The following is a 17,708-nucleotide window of genomic DNA, read 5'->3' as shown; positions in this document are numbered from 1 at the left end:
ATATGCTTTAAAAACCACAACATTCAATGTTTATGTATGTGTTATGCAAGTCCCTATGTAAGTGACATTCACACAAAGTGCTACTTATGGTTTTGTCACCTCTTGCTTATTTCATATTATACAGCAATAAAAGAAGAATGTGCTATTTTTCTACTTGTCCATATTTTTGTGATACTGTCTCAATGGTGGTTATGTTTCCTTATTTGCATAAGCAACCAACTGTACTGTGTATTACCCATGTATGCATGTACCACTTCTCTCAAAGCATATCTCTCATACATCAAACAACACTCCACCAACAAAGTGACTCTGCTTTGGGCTCTCATTACCTTCCAGCTCCCTGCAGCCAGATTCTGCAGCGCCCCGGCTGCTCCCTCCAGTGTGTCTGGGTTAGAGCATTCAGACAGCAGGGTGAGGTAGGGCTTCACTATGGAGGGATGCCATAACATCTGGATCCCCTTGGGTGGCTCTGACGTGTCCGGGAGGGGGCCTACACCATCCCACTGCAGGAAAACAGAGGGGGGGGGGGGTAGAAGTCAAGTCAAGAAGGCAGAACACACAAGAGAGAAAAAAGTGTGAGAATTATAAAGAAAGCCAGAGAAGAAAAAGACAAAAGGCACAGCTCTTGGTATGAAACCGCTGCCATTGTTAGGATTGAAACGAGCATGGCTAGCCCAGACGGGTTTAGAGTACAATAGACTAATACTGAGTCTCTTTTTACGGCTGTCTGTCATTCATCGTGTACCGACTCAGGGAGGATGAGGAGAGAGAGGGAGAGATGAAGAGACGCACACCAGGGAGCCTGCAGGATCCACACTGACTCTCCGACAGGGATTACAATCCCTACGACACAGGAAATTCGAACAAATCCACGTTTGTCCTCCATACAGCCCTCTATAACTGGGTTGAATAGCATAGTGGGTAAGTCCGTTGCCCTCCATGTGGCAGTCTAGGGTTTGATTTCCTGCTTGGGAGAGAACGCCAGTCTTGGTCTGCTTTTAAGCAAGCTCTGTTGTGGTTCATTTGAAGTAAGAACGCAATATGGACCAAACATGCCTAAATGGACCAAACACAGATGGAACCATCGCCTTCTCTTTTATAGAGCAGACTGTTTCTATTTTTAAATGAGGCTGAGGCACGTTTGTAGCCATCACAAAATATTAGAAATGCAGCTTGGGAAGGCCTGGTCAAAGTTATGGTTTCTGTGAATAGTTAAGTGAGTAAAAGACAACCCATTTTTCAGAATGACTAATGTTAAGCAGACACATTTCTTTCATATTTTAAGCAAGAATACTTTTCATCTCCTTTGTTTGGGCACACTGCAGGTCAGTACATAGTAACACCAACACTTTTTTAACCAGCTAAAAGTCTTTCAAATCTTGTTTGGGTGATTTCCGCCCATTCCTCCTTGCAAAATGCTTCTAGTTCTGTGAGATTCTTGGATACATGGCAAATCTTTCAGCTAGAGCATCTTGAACCAGTCCATTTTTGTTTCTGATGTGTTTCAGTTATTGTCATCAGTTAGTCTACAGAATTTGTGATGTTTACTTCTTTCCTCTACTAGTGAAATGTTCCCAGTGCCACTGGCTGCAACACAAGCCCAAAACATGACTGATCCACCTTGCTGAAGGAGGACACACCTTCTGTCTATGAAATCCTGCACCCTTTTTGTTCCCCAAGCATAATACTGCTTATTGTGGCCAAAAAGTTTCTCATCAGTCTTTTTTTCTAAAATGCATCAGGCTTGTTTCGATGTTGCTTGACTTTTCCTTAAAGACTATATCTGCACAGTATAATAGTGCGCCATCCCCACTCTATACTGCAGTCAAACAAGGGGGTTTTATTAGCCTTTCTAGCAATCCTACAAACAGATCTCCCTAAACGTTTTCTTGGTCTTTCAGAATTTAGGTTTAGTCTGTTAGCCATCTTTTAGCCTTGAGTCTTAATCTTGTCTCTCAAAAATGGCCAGTACCTCATTTTCAACCAAATTCTTACTTAATTTGTAGGGACACTCACGTGGCAATTACGGTCAAATGTGTGTATACACAGTACTGTGGAAAAGTTTGAGGTACCTGTGAAAATTGATAGAATTTTAGAATGAAAAACACTAAAAGCATTGTTTAATGTTATGAATTCCTGTATGTACGCTTTTGTGTTTGTTTAACAAGCTCCAAAGCTTTCTTGGATTGGCTAATCATCACTTCTTTGTGTTAAAATCAGGTGAGCTGGTGATAAAATTTATCGTTATATTTATAAATTTATATCGTTATAATTATAAATTTAATTGTTTTTCATGCTAGCTCACAAGATATCAACTACTTTCTTCAAAATTCTTCAAAAATACAAAAATCATGTTACTTTTTTTTTACTATAATTATATTTAAAATCCCATTTACTGATTTATTGTGTGTGTGTGTGTGTGTGTGTGTGTGTGTGTGTGTGTGTGTGTGTGTGTGTGTGTGCTGGGGTGTCTTAAACACTGAGTTAGTGATGAGCTAGTGGTCCAAACAAACCCAATCAGAAAGAACTAACTGCAAGTTTTGGCTGAGGCCTAGACAGGCAAGAGGATGGGGTTTGAAAAAAAAAAGTCCTGGGCTCACAGCCTGACCTACTTTCTGCCAGAGCAACTCATGAAACACCTCAGCATCACTGAAAAAAAAACTCCTCCATCTCTCGCCTCCATTATTAATGAGTGTGCGTTCACTACCACCCCCCATTCCCTGTTCCGAGAACCGACTCTGTCGTTCAGTTGACTGCTGGAGGGAGGTGGAACACCCAAGAGGCCACGCTCTTTCTGTACGTGTGGTGTGATAGAGAAAAAATGGAAGAAATATAGAAAGAGTGAGAGAGCTAAGTTCTAATGCACTTGTATTTGCAGGAATGAAAGGAGTTAGCATTTTGCATTCCTTCAGCTGTTCTTGGTGTTCAATCAATCAGACACCTGTACTGAAAAGCTGATCTGCGCCGCAGTAGGAAATCCATTTTTCATTAAATTTGATGGAAAATGCATAGCTCCAGCCCACGTGACCACACAAAGGTTTATTTCTACAAGTCGCATCCCTTGTAGCGAAAAAACGTTGCTGTGCACTTTCCTAGTCCGACCATTATCTCCTCGCTAGCAATGTTTATGTCTCATATATTAAACATCCAATATCTTGCTCATATTTTGATTATGTTGTAGAATGTTATTTTTCCCCGAGTCCACCACGCTCTCATTTAGAAGTCGTCCTCTGGGGGAAAAATGCAGAGCTAGCAAATGCTCAGCTAGTTTGAAATAGTCTGGAATCCACTCAGTGGTCTGGAGAAAAAGCAGGAAAAGCAGAAGGACAGGCTGGTCTGCAGTTCTCTTGTGCAGCAAATATTTTAAAAAGTGCTTAGGTTTGAAAATCACTTTCTGTGGACATAAGGCCCCTACAGTTGCACTCCCATAACTGCCCAATTATGTAGCTATGTACTATGTACGTTGTTGCCAGTAAAGCACATCATTAAGGCAAAGTTCAACCAAGGTATTCTAACATATCGGAACTTGCAAGGAACGAACCACAAAACGTGGTTTAAACGGTAAAAAAGCACGAGAGCCAAGAAAAGACGATTTGGCAGTACTAGTAGCCTTATGTGAAGTAAGCTATCAAAGCTAATTGAGAGTGTTTGGTTGAGAAGAGGTTTGTTTAGCCCTGAAAGCAATGCTAATTATCTGATCACTGAATGACATCTGCTGTCATGTTGCTATAATTATAGAACTGCTGACTAATTGGCATCTCACGGTGCGTGTTAAGGATGAAGACAGTGAGAACCGCTGACAAACACAAAAGAGATGAAGGGATACTTGGACAGGCTAGCTAACACTTCCTTTCCGTGTGAAGTCTGAATGATGCTAAGTTAGGAAGATCATTCAATGTGAAGACAAGGATTTGTTTGTTATATTCGTCAGTGTATGACTTCTACGTTAGTTCCACTAGTTCCTGACTGAATGTTGTTCTACTGATGCCGATTTTAAAGAGCTAAACATTCCAATAAATGGTAATCAGATGAGCAGCTTTTCTAACATAAGTTAGAAAAGGTTTTTTCATACAGTGCATGAAGTTTTCATTAGGTTGCATTTTTCACACTCTACCTATTTTCAACAAACTTAACTAAATTAGAATTCCTGACTAAGTTTCAGCTTATTGACTTGTGTGAGGACTGTGGCTAGCACATTTCTCCCAGGTTTAGATACCCAAGTTATAATTAAACCATGACATTTATGAGAAACGCATGAACATGAGGAGGCATCAAGCTTCATAGTTTTCAAAGAAGCAACAGGAATTCATACTGTGTATAGTATATTTATATATATTTTTTAATTTTATTAATTTTTATTTTTATTTTTTTTCTTCTGTTATGACCCAGACGTGATAAATCACAGCATTTTTCAAATAATTTGGATGGAGGATGAGACCCTGTCAATCCCTATCGCTTTTTCACAGAAACAATCGTGAACCATTGCTGTAATCGGAAAGTACGAGTGTAAGGAGTGTTGAAGAGCCCCCACATGATTTTTTTTCTGCTGTGCGAATGCTAATTCAAGTAGTAATTGCTTCCAGTTATTGACATATCAAGTCACTGGTGCCACAAAATATCAGAATATAAGAAGGTGACCTGAAAAGATGGCTCTGTCAGGTGGCTGGCCCTGATTGGCCAAACAGCTGCTTATGTTCCAATCTCCAGAACTTTAACTGCCCTGGAGTAGGTCAGGTGTGCAGGTAAGTTATCACAGTGATCCATCCTAGAAAAATGATCCACCATCATGATCATGATCCACCAAAATCCAGTGTTAGACTTAACCAAGTAAGCTGGATAAGCACAACATATTGCTCCTGCTGACAAGCCCCAGATCAGCCTGTACCGCTGTAAAAAAGGTGAAGGAGATTCCCTTAATTTCTTAGTTCTGACAAAGGTGCTCTGAGCCCTTACTGGGATGTGAACTTCTGATCTTCTCACACTTGATGTACAGGCTGGTAGACATTTTTGCCTCTCTACAGCTGTGAAATAACACTACTTTAAAGAGAGAGAGTTACATTCTCTCTTAGCCGCAGATATGTGTTCACAGCTGGCCAGTGGCACAACTGTCTAACTGCCTGCCTGTAAAGAAACAGGAGATCATAAATCCAAATCTCATCTATAAAATATCTCAAAATATTAAGGCACTTACAGCTGCAGCACAGTTACTAATGTTTTTTTAGAGTTGGCTTGACCTAAACTGTATTGTTGACCTGAGATGCAGAACTAAAAATGTTATTTAGGAAAACGTATCATTTTAGGTTATCCTGGCATTTTTGTGTTTTAACAGTGTAGCTCAGAAATGAGCAGTTCTCCATGCAGTAGATGTAACTGGTCTTGTCGAGGGTGACTGTCATTGCAATACAGTGGAGTCTTAAAACCGGCTGATTGTTTCAATCAGCCATTATGTCAGCCAGGCCCTACACAGCTAACTTCATATACATGCTCCTCAAGGCCTCTTTTGACTAGAGATGAAATGTTGTCAGGGAAGTCAATTCATACTGCTTTGCTCCTCTGCTCCTAAAACTTTTTAAAAGACTGTTTGGTCTTCAGCTGCTATTCCCATTTTGACAAAATGCTTGACACCGAGCGCTTTCAAAAACAAACCTTTTCCAAAGACCAGAGAACGCAACTGCTGGCTACAGAACTGCAGTGTTAGCCCAAGGCCACAGCCAAACAACGGAACAATGGTTACGATGAAGAGTGTGTCACACACATAACTGAAAAAACCTCTTATGTTATTTTCCGCAAGTTTGAAGAGTCAGGGAAACACACTTGAGATGAGATGGGTGTGTGTGTGTATGTGTGTGTATGAACACATGCTTATTCCCCAATGCTAAATCAGACAAGGATTAAAGCCTGCTCGGTAGCAAACATTCTTGTTTACACACACTTCTCTCTCAGTCAATTAGCCACGCTAAACGCTAGCAGCAGTGACCTGGAGCTCGCCCGGCACTCGCCAAGTAGCTAGCTGCCACTCAGCGATAAATGATTTAGCGGAGTGCATTAGCCTTTCCTTGCCTGTAGGCCCTGGTGTCCTCTTTCAAAGTGGCTTGCTTCTACGGGAGGAGGAGAACGTCCAGCCAGATAGACGAGGGCACCCTTTGGACTAATGGAGGCTAACGGGCCTTGACTACAAGCCTCAGAAACGTATCCGTCTGACTTGGCTAACTTTAGCTGATTAGCTGTGGGGTTGGGGGGTGGTGGGGTTGGATTACTGGAAGAAGACAAGTGGGACAGATCAAGTGAATACTTGAGTGAATGCTTAAATACAGCACACTGACTAATGCATGGGCCTGATGAGGAAAGTGACGAAATATTCAGAATGCCTGGCCGTACAAAGGATGAGGAGGCAATGCTTAATAAAGAGTCTTAGCTTTAGTGCAAAGCAATCTGATGTATTTTTTTTCATCAGTTTTTATGATCGCAGTAGCAATAGTCCTCTGTGGACACTGTTGGTGCAGCTACAGATGCTTGAATGGACAGCCGTCTCTGAGTTTAGAGTGCAAGTAAATTCGATTTTCTTTTTTATCTAAAAATATTTTCACACACATACATCCTGTAGCATTGGCTAAAACAGGTGATTTGCCCAACAGTAACCCTTTTATGTAAATAAATCAAACTTTTGCTGTTCAAAACCTTGCTAGTGTACCCCCAAGAGCGTCTGTAACTAAACTGATGATGAAATAGTGAGGAATTTCCCTCTATTACATAGTTGTGAACATAAAATATTGGTTGCCATATGCAACGTTTGAAGCAGAAAAGTCTCTGATTGGCTGCTATCTACTTTGTTTGCTCCTCACTAAGCCCCGCCTTCGCACGCTCATTCTCAAACCCCTAACGTGCTTTTTCCAAATGTGTTGAGAGGGATGGGACTTGCTGATCTTGAGGGTGGATATACTTATTAGTTCAATCAGGTTAGTTCATGCTAGCATTAGCGCAATACATCTACACTATATGTCCAAATGTTTGTGGACACCCCTCTAGTTAATGCATTCAGCTACTTAAAGTTGCATCCATTGCTGACACAGATGTGCAAATGCTTGCACACACAGCTTGTCTAGTCACTATGAAAAAGTATGGCCAATAGAATATGACTTTTTGGGGGAGGAGATAAATATAAACTTATTGGAACCATGCCTAATGCCAGGCTTGGGCTAGAGGGGTATTAAGCCCCCCACATTTAGCTGTGGAGCAGTGGAACTGTAATCTCTGCAATAAAGGTGCTCCATCCAATACTTTTGGGATGAGTTGGAGAGTTGGGGATTGCATATGGTGGAGATGATCCAACCTCTTGACCTCATTAATGCTCTTGTTGCTGAATGCCCTTGATTTTAGAAGAAACAATAAACAAGCAGGTGTCCCAATACTTTGGTCTATATTGCTTTGTATCATCTTTTCTGAATGAAGCAAAAAAGTCCTAAACTGAAGGTGGGATCTTATGTTACCACTGCTGTCTTTTTGTTACAGCCTTATTTAACAGTGCAGTGAGGGAGTATTTGCGGAACAGCGAGAATATTTGAATCAACGGCTCTCCAGAAGTCAGTGTTATTTATTTGTTGCACTATGCATCAAATTGAATCTGGAATTTGAATCTGCTGGTTGTAGACTAAGAAAAATAGGAAATATGAGAGCTGAGATAATGGATGTTTCTTCTGTCACAAGCCAGGCGTTATGAATCACAGTATTTTTTGGAATAACTTGGGCGAAGGATGAGACCTGCAACTGTGATTCCAGTCAACCCCTATTGCTTTTTCACAGAAACAATTGTGAACCATTGCTGTAACAGCAAAGGACGAGTGTAAGGAACCTTTTTTAAAGTTGAAAGAGCCCCCACATGATGTAAACATTCTATGTACTCCTAAAAACCCCAGGGACATTTCTAAATCATATTAAATCATATCCATCATATCTTATGTTATTTTCTTCTTTCTTCTTTGTCTCTGTCTTTTATTAATCACTATTTATGTAAAGCTGCTTTGTGACGACAACAGTTGTAAAAAGCGCTATACAAATAAATCTGACTTTACTTGACTAAATAGGCCGTGGTTTGAACATATAGCTACATGCTCTTTTAAAACATTAAACAGAACTTAAAAAGTTTCCCAAAAAGTGCAACCAAAACATTTGGATGGTATGGAACTTGTCTATTATGTAGAGCTTTTTTAGACTTCAAACAGTGACTCTTTTATGCCTCTAAAAAGCTTGTTTGGCATCATTATCTTTCAGGCCTGTATACGGTATATGGGTCATTTCTGCAATTAAAAACTTTTCAGACCCCACCAGGATGTGGATTTTTTCCTTAACTGACTTACTGAGTTCTCACTGCCAGAAACTTTGAAGTCGACTCTAATTCCAATTCCAAGTGATGGAGATCAATAAAGTCTTTTTTAATGGGAGAGGAATTATGGCAAAGTACAAAATACAATAATACTCCAGGAGTAGACACCATTTCTGCCCATTAATCTACTTTTCTGTATACCTTACATAATTCCTAACTGATACCACTGCATTTGCTGTGTTTACTATTTACAATGTAAAGAACAGAATCTAACAAAAAACTAAATTAATCAACTTTTTTTTGTAAGCGTAAGAAACTCTCCCACTGAACAAGAAAGCAAATGAGAACATGCAGTAGTCTAAGTCCTGGATCAATCACGTTTTATCTAATTTAAAAAAAAAAAAAAAAAAAAAAAAAAAAAAAAAAAAAAAAAAATATATATATATATATATATATATATATATATATATATATATATATATATATATTAGTAATAATTGCTTACTGAGCTAAACTGCACTATGAATGCACAGGGTCTTTCAAAAAACATCCAACAATAACATCCACCAAGAGTGAAATCAGCACACAGTAAATGCCGCTACTACATGCTGATCTATGTGCAGGGTAAAAATCTGCATGCTAAATGAAAAACAGAAGTCCTCTGGCAGCATATTTAAGCCTACAAGGACACAAGACAGGTTTAATTATATGGCCTTTTTGACCTTTGCAAGGTAATTTGGGGAGCTAATGCCAGCTGAATTAACTGTGCTGAACCGGGGCTAAAGTATCGCTGATTCTCCTCAGTCTGCTCCTTTTGGGTGGGGACGGGTGGGGAATTTTTCATCACAGATTTGTCTTATTGAAGAATGCATTATCAGACAAGGAGTTAAAAATATCTCTGTTCAAAGTTCTGGGTCTGATTCCCAAAAGTCTGGAGAATCAACTTTTTTGGAATAGACTCTAGGCATAGTTTCAAGGTGCATCATGTAGCACTGACAGTGACATTAGGGCCCCAGCAATATCAACAATGCTATGCATTTCCTGTGCAATAACTGTGATGGCCAAAGTGAACAACACTAAATGTAGCAGTAACAATGACTTGCTTCCACAATGAGGGCCCATTTTTCTCCTGGTAATAATCACATACAGATGGATCCATAAAAGATCAAGTCTTCAATAGCCCCCATAGCCTGCATTCGTGATTCGGCTAATGTAACTTACCTTGCTTATAGCAAATACATATAAAAACAGTTCATTCTCCTAATGTAGTTTGGATTAATCAGCCTTAGTTGTTTATGTTCATGATAAACATCTGAATAAACCACTGAAAAAGGTCAGGTTTAGCTTTTCACATCACACGGCTGTCCACAATTCTCACTCATAGAGGCCGGTCAACTTCGCCCATAATTGCCTACTGTTATAACAGTACATCAGCCAGTGTCTTCCTTGCTCTCTCTCTGTCATCTCAGTCTGAAACGAGTCCACTGTGAGAGCGCAGTGTGCTGATAATGGCAATAATTGCCTTTAAGCTTCTAAAAAAGACGGCCCCACCTGATCCTGCGACTTCTTTTTCTTCTTCTTCTTTCCCCAGCAGCCCGAACTCTCTCCATCTTTGCCGTTGGCATCGCTGCACAGCAGGCCGTCTAACTCATCTGTGCCCATCTGCTGTCCCTGAGAAGTTTCTGCTGCGAGCCGGTACGAGAGGTTCCTCAAGATACACACACAGTTTTCTATGGTCTAAGGAGAGACAGAGAGAGTAAGAGAGAGAGAGAGAGAGAGAGAGTGAGAGAGAGAGAGAGAGAGAGAGAGAGAGAGAGAGAGAGAGAGAGAGAGAAGGAGAGAGAGAGGCATAGTAAGACAGTGTAAGACAGTGGTTTACAAACAGTGTCATGCTTACCCATGGGGCCTGTAGCATCATAACAGTATGCTTGATGATCCAGGAAAATATGGAAAATCAACGCTGTAAGCTTGGAGCAGGTTTTCATGTGGTAATATCTTCTATTATAATTCATTCGTATCCAATAGCGTTTATAGCTCGGACATTCAGCAATGCTGACACAGTGTGTGCTAATATTTGAGCATCCATGCTGTTCTACAGATGCAGTTTTGCCCCAACAGACATTAAAGGGGCTATATCTTAGATTTTCATGTTTTTTGTTATCACCCAAGGTCCAGTTATGACTGTTTTTTTATTTCACAACCATTTTGCAATCTGTCTTTATTCCTTAGAATTAAACGGGCTGTTGATGATACTGTGCCTTTTATACTGATATATGATCTCTGTTGGGATTGGCAGCCACGTACTGTGCTTCAATCAAAAAGCAGTTCGAGCTGAAATATACCTTAGAAATTCAGTGTGGGGTAAATTGCTGAAGGCTGAGTAGATGGATATATATGTAAATGTGACATCACAAATAATTAATTCACAATGGCTGTTTTTAGTTTTGTGGACTGGGGAGGAAAGCGTTAATCATGCAACATTAAACTACATACATTTTCTTATTAATCTGAATTTGTCTTCAACTCTTAACAGGCATTGTAACCGCAGGGTAGGCCAAACCCATCTTCAGCTGACCTTATTCCCCTTATTGAACAGAGTGTGTAATGCTGATTACATGTTGGAAAAGGATAGCATTGGCTGCACCGTTCTGCACAGGTGAGGACCTTTTAGATCCTTTTCTTTTTCCATTGCTGTGTTGCTAAATCAGGACCAAGAAGTGCACAGCGCCTCATAATAATTATGCGACAGTTGCTGTAGTCGGATGTGTCCGGTCTCACATTGCCACCCTGATATCACCGAATTAGCGAGTTAGCATGCTGAAATGTGAAATGAGGAGCTGTGAGTTTTTGGATTGTTTTTGATAATTCTTTTGTGTGTGTGTGTGTGTGTGTGTGCAAAGTGCAAAGACTACACTCTGCAAATGCCAAATGTGTGTGTCCTCCACAGACCAAGATATGGTCTCTGCCATTTTCTATACTGGAAATATAAAGGCTGTGGATCTTGCAGCACAACGTTGACACAAATGTGTAGCCAGTCAGAGGATCCCTACATCATTAAGCCCTGCTACTGAGCAGCTCTGTGGCCCCAAGCGCGGTTAGTTAAGCGTGCTGAGAAGCGTTCCATGCTGAATTGTGTATGTGTGGAACGGTTGGCCTTCATGCTCAGAACCTTTCAGCCCTGCAATGGAAAAGGGGCCTTGTCAGAAAGTTGAAAAAACGCAAGTGCAGTGGAGTGACGTGACTCTTCAGACAAAACAAATGACAAGTGACAATAGTGTTCCTTATGTTAACTGCTAACTGTTAAGGGGTTAAGTTAAAACATCAAGTAGAGAGATAAGTATTAGTCAGATGTTAGCATCAGTGAGTTAAAGCTAGCTAAAGGAGAAGCACTCCACTCACACAGTTCATGTCGATTCTATAGAGACTGGAGGTCAGAGCTATTCACAGGCACAAACACACCCAATGGTCTGCTGTGGTTTAATGCGTTGCTGCCAGTGAGCCAAGTAACAATCAAAAGCATCAAGAAACAAAAGCAGCTTTTACAGAAAACGCAGACTATCAAACAAGACAAGGTTATGTCCTGTGCAATGCCACAGCACTTAGACTCTCTCTTTCTCTCTCTCTCTCTCTCCCTGTCTCTCTCGCCCTCCCTCCCGCTCCCCTTTGCTGTCGGCAGAGAGTGACAGAAAGGGCTAGATGGGTACTATTACGCTTCCAAAAGTGCTTAATTATATCTCTGCCATGGTCTCCCATTTAAATGAGATTAAAAGAAAATCTGTCCGATGAGAGAAAAACGACAAGCCAGATCCACTCCATTTAACAAGGTATTAAAGGGAGACACAACAGCGGAGAAAGAGGAATGCCTGCCAGAGGAGAAGGGAGAATAAATGTGGGGAAATTACAATGAAAAATGAGTGACTTTCTGCGGCTCCTTGTTTTTGCTGTTGCGGCGCGTGGAGGACTATCCTCTCTGCAAACAAAAATAATGACTGTAATCAAAGAAACGCTCTCCGAATTATGCATTGGCATTTCAGATGTAATGAAACATATTGACTTACAACGGGCGTTCGCTTTACCAGGCATGGCTGACCTTGCTTCCACAACAGCGTGAAGGGGAGAGGAGAAAGAAAAGAGCTCTGCCCCAAAAATATGCGCGCTATTGCAAACACCAAACTCACAAAAGTGCCTTAAGAATTAAATTCACTAACAATTCATCTTAAAAACACATTTAATGAAGTATCACTCTCACCTCTATTTCCCCTAACACAAGTTCTAACCTTAACCTTAGTACCAGTGCACACAGTGTAAAACATAAAAGCGTCCATTTCAATGGAAAACACAATTCTTCTTTGAAATCATCTGAGGATGATTAAGTGTGCAAACACTGTTAATGTATTATTTCCCTTTATGGAAATGAAGCCATGGAAACCTCAACAGCCCTCATATTAAATTAATAAATGAATAATAAATTAGTCTTAAAGGCATAGAAGCACATAGGGTCTGTTTAACTCTAAGGGAAAAGAGATATTGGAAAAGTATCATGTAAAAATATAATACAAGTGGTTTGGTACACAAACAGATGTCCAAAGTGGACTACAGGGAACAACAGAAAATACAAGGACTGAATGTGTATACTATACACCCTACTTCTGAATTGCCTTAAACATGGCTTAAAAAACACAGATCAGACATGTCTCAGAACTGTCTGGCTTTGCTCCTAGTATTCTAATGTGCACACTTGGTTGGTGTGTCCAAGACTCGCAAAAGAGCTGAACATGACAGTGTAAACCAAGTGGTAAGAAATGACTGAAATAAGCTCTACGACTATAGGTTGGATTGTAGACCGAACTGTGTTTACTCACTAAAATCATTATTCAGGTTAGGCTCTTATTCAATTTAATATTGGGCGTGAATTCATTAACATACACACAAACAATGCTGGAATGGAATGGCTGGATGATGGGATGCTAGGATGACAGATTAGCCACTTTTTCTGTTTTCGTTCATTGTGGCTAGGTTTGCTTTAGCTCGCTACACTCTAAACTTCTCAGTGAAAATCCTTCATAAGTTTCTTCTTTTCAAAGTTTTCTTGAATTCTATTAGCCCCAGATTTACAAAGATTGTTTTTAAATAAATGCAGTCCTGGACACATGATCAATGACAGCAGGACTATTGTCAAATCTCTAATGTGAGCTCCAGGTCTCTAGACCAGTGGCCTGCAACATTTAAACGGCAAATTTAAAGAGAGCTATTCAACAGGTGCTGTGCTGACAGCTTGGTGGTTGGCTGCACATTAAGAGAGCTGATTTGCTAGTAGCTGCAGGGAGCAAGCTTGCAGCAATTATAACTCCGCGGGACGGCCCTAAAATGGGCCGCACATTGGCCTTCAGAGCTTGAGGCAAGCGGCTGACTGATTAGGCTGACTGCTTGTGCTAAAAGGCCAGCAGTGGACTTGCTGTTACTTTAAAAATAGCCTCTTATGTATTAAAGATGAAATGCATATTTGGCTAGTGACATGGATTGTTCTTGACTGATAAAACATCAGAATATAACTACATCTATTTCAGTTTTATTACTTTGTTGTTGAAGTATAAAATTATATTACTTTGGCATATTTTATCATTTTAAAACATCATGGCAGTTCTAATAATGTAGATCACTTTTTTTGGTAAAATGTAAACAGCAATTTAAAAGTTTGGACTTGTCAAATTAAATGTATGATGTATAATATTGTAAAATTAATCCAAGACAGACACCAAAAGGTAGATTTTGTCACTGGCATGCAAAAAAATGTAACTAATTATAAGTCAATATAAAAGTTGTATTCTGTTGTACTGGGCTGAATACTTTAAATACTAATGTCAGCCCTGCGGCGCCACGCCCCCCCCCAGGGGCGGCTTCGGGCCGCGGTCCACAGGCTCCTTGGGACTTTTCAGTCAATGTTGGGTTGATTTCAATGTTCACGTACTTTCTGTTCCTCCCGTTGGTTTTCTCACTATTTGACTTTTATGTTGACAGCGGTCGCAGTAAGGCGCCATGTTTTCTTTTTATGTCTGATTTGTTTCACCTGAGTGCTGGGGTACAAAGGGAGCAAACGCAGATGCCTCGGCGCCGAGAATTACTCTTGCGATGCCAAGCTGTAAGGTTGGCTTCATGTTCTGGAGACTTCTAGGGAGGTCTACAAGTTCAAGTAGTATATGCTCTATCGGAGCGGTTTCACGTTCAGGAGTTCGCTGTCTGGTTCACCGGTTGGTCGCCAGGGTGATTTGGCGTCCGGTTCCCTTGCACCTGAGTCGAGTAAGTTCATCGGTGCCTGACGAGCGCGGTTTTGGGGTGAGGTTTTTGTTTGTTAGTTTCGTTGGTTCTGTTGCGTTCTAGCCTTCCTCTCCCCGTTTGATTTGTCCCCTCTCGCTTTGCTCCCGGACTGCTTTCCAGCCTCAGGTGGTTTTCCAGGTTTATCCCCGTTTCAGTTGTCACCTGTTTGTTTTCGGTTTCTGTTTATTGGACCCTGTACTTTGCTGCCTCGTTTTGTTTGTGTTAGTTCGTTTTGGTTTGGTCATTAAAGACTGTTTCTCTGCATTGCTCTGTCCCTGCGAGTGTTCCCTTGTCTCGGCTAGCCAGCATGACAGAATTCTCGGCCGACACCCTCCGAACAGCAGGGATGGACGCCTTGGATCACGCTGTTCGCGCCCAAGGTCAATTCTTGGGGCAGCAGCAACACACTCTGGTGAGCGTGTCAGAGACTGTGGGCCACCTGGCGCAGCAACAGGTGGGCCAGCAGCACCAAGTCACCCAACTAGTGGGTGACGTTCAGGGGCTCACGAATCTAGTAAAGACTTCGTTGGAGCCTGCTAGCTCTCTCCGTCCCGTCTACACACCCCATAGCGTGTATCCGGTTGGCAAACCGGATACGTACAGTGGCAATCCGGAACTTTGCGAGGGGTTCTTGCTCCTCAGACCCCACGGAGCTGGGGGATCGGTCGCCTGCCCCAAGAAGCAGGCCAGCCAAGGTGCGCCAGGGAGTATAGGACTCTCCAGTTCAGCGGGTACGGCGCCCCCCGCCTCACCAAGTACACCGGAGAGTGAGCCCATGGAGGTGGGTATCGACCGCTTGGCACCGGAGGAACGCAGTCGTAGGACCAGAGAGGGGCTGTGCTTCTATTGCGGGGATGCGGGGCATCGTCGCAGAGACTGCCGGAGGAGGATCCTGATGGCTTCTCGCCCAAACACCGATGGGCGCGGGGAGGGGACTCCTCGCCCTAATGCAGTGAGTCTGCCCGTTCCGGGGCTAGTGTCTAGGTCGATCACGTTGCCAGTATTAGTGACCTACCGGTCCCAGTGTGTGTGTTGCAGCGTTGATCGACTGCGGCGCGGAGGGGAGCTTCCTGAGGGCCGACATCGTGGAGCGTCTGAGAATCCCGGTGGAGGAACTCCAGAGACCTCTCCGCATCACCACCCTGGACGGGCAGCCCATGGGTCCTCGCCCCATTACCCACGTGACCACTGGTGTCCACCTAGCCGCGAGTTTCCTACACCAGGAGGAGGCCTCACTGCTGGTACTCCCGGCCTCCGAGCATGCTCTGATACTAGGTCTGCCATGGCTTAGTAAACACAACCCTCACATCTCCTGGCCAGACAGGGAGATAGTATCTTGGTCCTCATATTGCCGCACACACTGCCTCAATCTCGCCCCCCTTAGCGTCGGGTCCACCTCGGTGGAGAGCCCTGAACCCGAAACCCTTGTCGTCTTGCCGTCCGAGTATGAGGACCTTGTAGATGTCTTCTCTAAGTCCGGTGCTGCTAAGCTTCCCCCCCACCGCCCGTACGACTGCGCCATCGACCTAGTAGAGGGAGCGGTCTTACCTAAAGCACGAGTTAACGGGCGATGGAGGATTATATAGACGAAGCCTTAGCACAGGGGTACATCACGCCGTCTAAGTCTCCCGTAGCGTCAGGGTTTTTCTTCATTCAGAAGAAAGGGGGGGGGGGTTGAGGCCGTGTATAGACTACCGGGCACTTAACGCTATTACCAGGCGCTTCCCCTATCCCATGCCGTTGGTCCCATCTGCCCTCGAACAGTTGCGGGGGTCCCGAGTGTTTAGCAAGCTGGATTTGTGCAGTGCGTACAATCTCGTGCGGATCATGGAGGGGGACGAGTGGAAGACGGCGTTTATGACCACCAGGGGGCATTACCAGTATCGGGTCATGCCGTATGGCCTAGCCAATGCCCCCTCCATCTTCCAGTTGTTCATTAATGACGTCCTGAAGGACTACCTCGGACGATTCGTGGTGGTCTTTCTGGACGACATACTGGTGTACTCCCCCGACCTGGTCACCCATGTGCGCCATGTCCGCCTGGTCCTGGCGAGACTCAGGTCCCACCTGCTGTTTGTTAAACTAGAAAAGTGTGTGTTCCACGTGCCGGAGATACCTTTTCTGGGTTACATTATCAGCGAGCAGGGGGTTCTTATGGATCAGGCAAAGGTTCAGGCGGTCCGGGATTGGCGGACACAAGGCTCGGTCAAGGAAGTACAGAGTTTTCTAGGGTTTGCAAACTTCTACAGGAGGTTCATTAGAGACTTCAGTAGTTTGGCAGCGCCCATCACGTCATTGCTTAAGGGAGCCCCGCGGCGCATCACTTGGACGCCGGCCGCGGAGGACTCGTTCCAAGCACTCAAGCGTGCTTTCACGTCGGCCCCATTGTTGCGACACCCCGATCCCCGTAGGCCGTTCGTGGTGGAGGTGGATGCCTCCAGTACAGGGGTGGGGGCCGTCCTGTCACAGAGACAGGAGGTAAGCGACCGCTTACACCCCGTTGCGTTCTATTCTAAGAAGCTCACAGGAGCAGAGAGGAACTACGGGGTAGGGGATCGGGAGCTCCTGGCGGTTAAGATGGCACTGTCCGAGTGGCGTCATTGGTCGGAGGTCGACCCGGTACCCTTGTTACCACCTTCGGTCTCAGTCGCGGCGATTCAATGGGACCTAGATACGGAGATAGCCGAGGCGCTTTCCCGCACGGCTATCCAAGCTGCCAAGCTGTAAGGTTGGCTTCATGTTCTGGAGACTTCTAGGGAGGTCTACAAGTTCAAGTAGTATATGCTCTATCGGAGCGGTTTCACGTTCAGGAGTTCGCTGTCTGGTTCACCGGTTGGTCGCCAGGGTGATTTGGCGTCCGGTTCCCTTGCGCCTGAGTCGAGTAAGTTCATCGGTGCCTGACGAGCGCGGTTTTGGGGTGAGGTTTTTGTTTGTTAGTTTTGTTGGTTCTGTTGCGTTCTAGCCTTCCTCTCCCCCGTTTGATTTGTCCCCTCTCGCTTTGCTCCCTAATAACTACTCTTTATGTTGGTGTTCCTTTAGATTTACTTAGACAGTAGTTTAGAGATGACTAGAA

At 43.3% G+C, this 17,708-nt stretch overlaps 1 protein-coding gene across 3 annotated transcripts in view; it reads right to left on the bottom strand.

The window, feature by feature from the left end:
* Positions 1-17,708, bottom strand: part of ctnnd2a (catenin (cadherin-associated protein), delta 2a) — a 452,693-nt gene that overhangs the window by 75,916 nt on the left and 359,069 nt on the right. For all 3 annotated transcript variants that reach the window (XM_072689814.1, XM_072689834.1, XM_072689825.1), the window contains 2 exons: positions 9,872-10,057; positions 330-503 (listed from right to left, as the gene is read on the bottom strand). In XM_072689814.1, the coding sequence (XP_072545915.1) occupies positions 330-503; positions 9,872-10,057 (360 nt within the window). The remainder of the gene's footprint in view (positions 1-329; positions 504-9,871; positions 10,058-17,708) is intronic.

The sequence above is a fragment of the Salminus brasiliensis genome, chromosome 1 (assembly GCF_030463535.1).
Source record: "Salminus brasiliensis chromosome 1, fSalBra1.hap2, whole genome shotgun sequence".
Classification (NCBI taxonomy): Eukaryota; Metazoa; Chordata; class Actinopteri; order Characiformes; family Bryconidae; genus Salminus; species Salminus brasiliensis.
The sequence above is the reverse complement of the archived record's forward strand: the minus strand, read 5'-3'. Positions and strand labels throughout refer to the sequence as shown.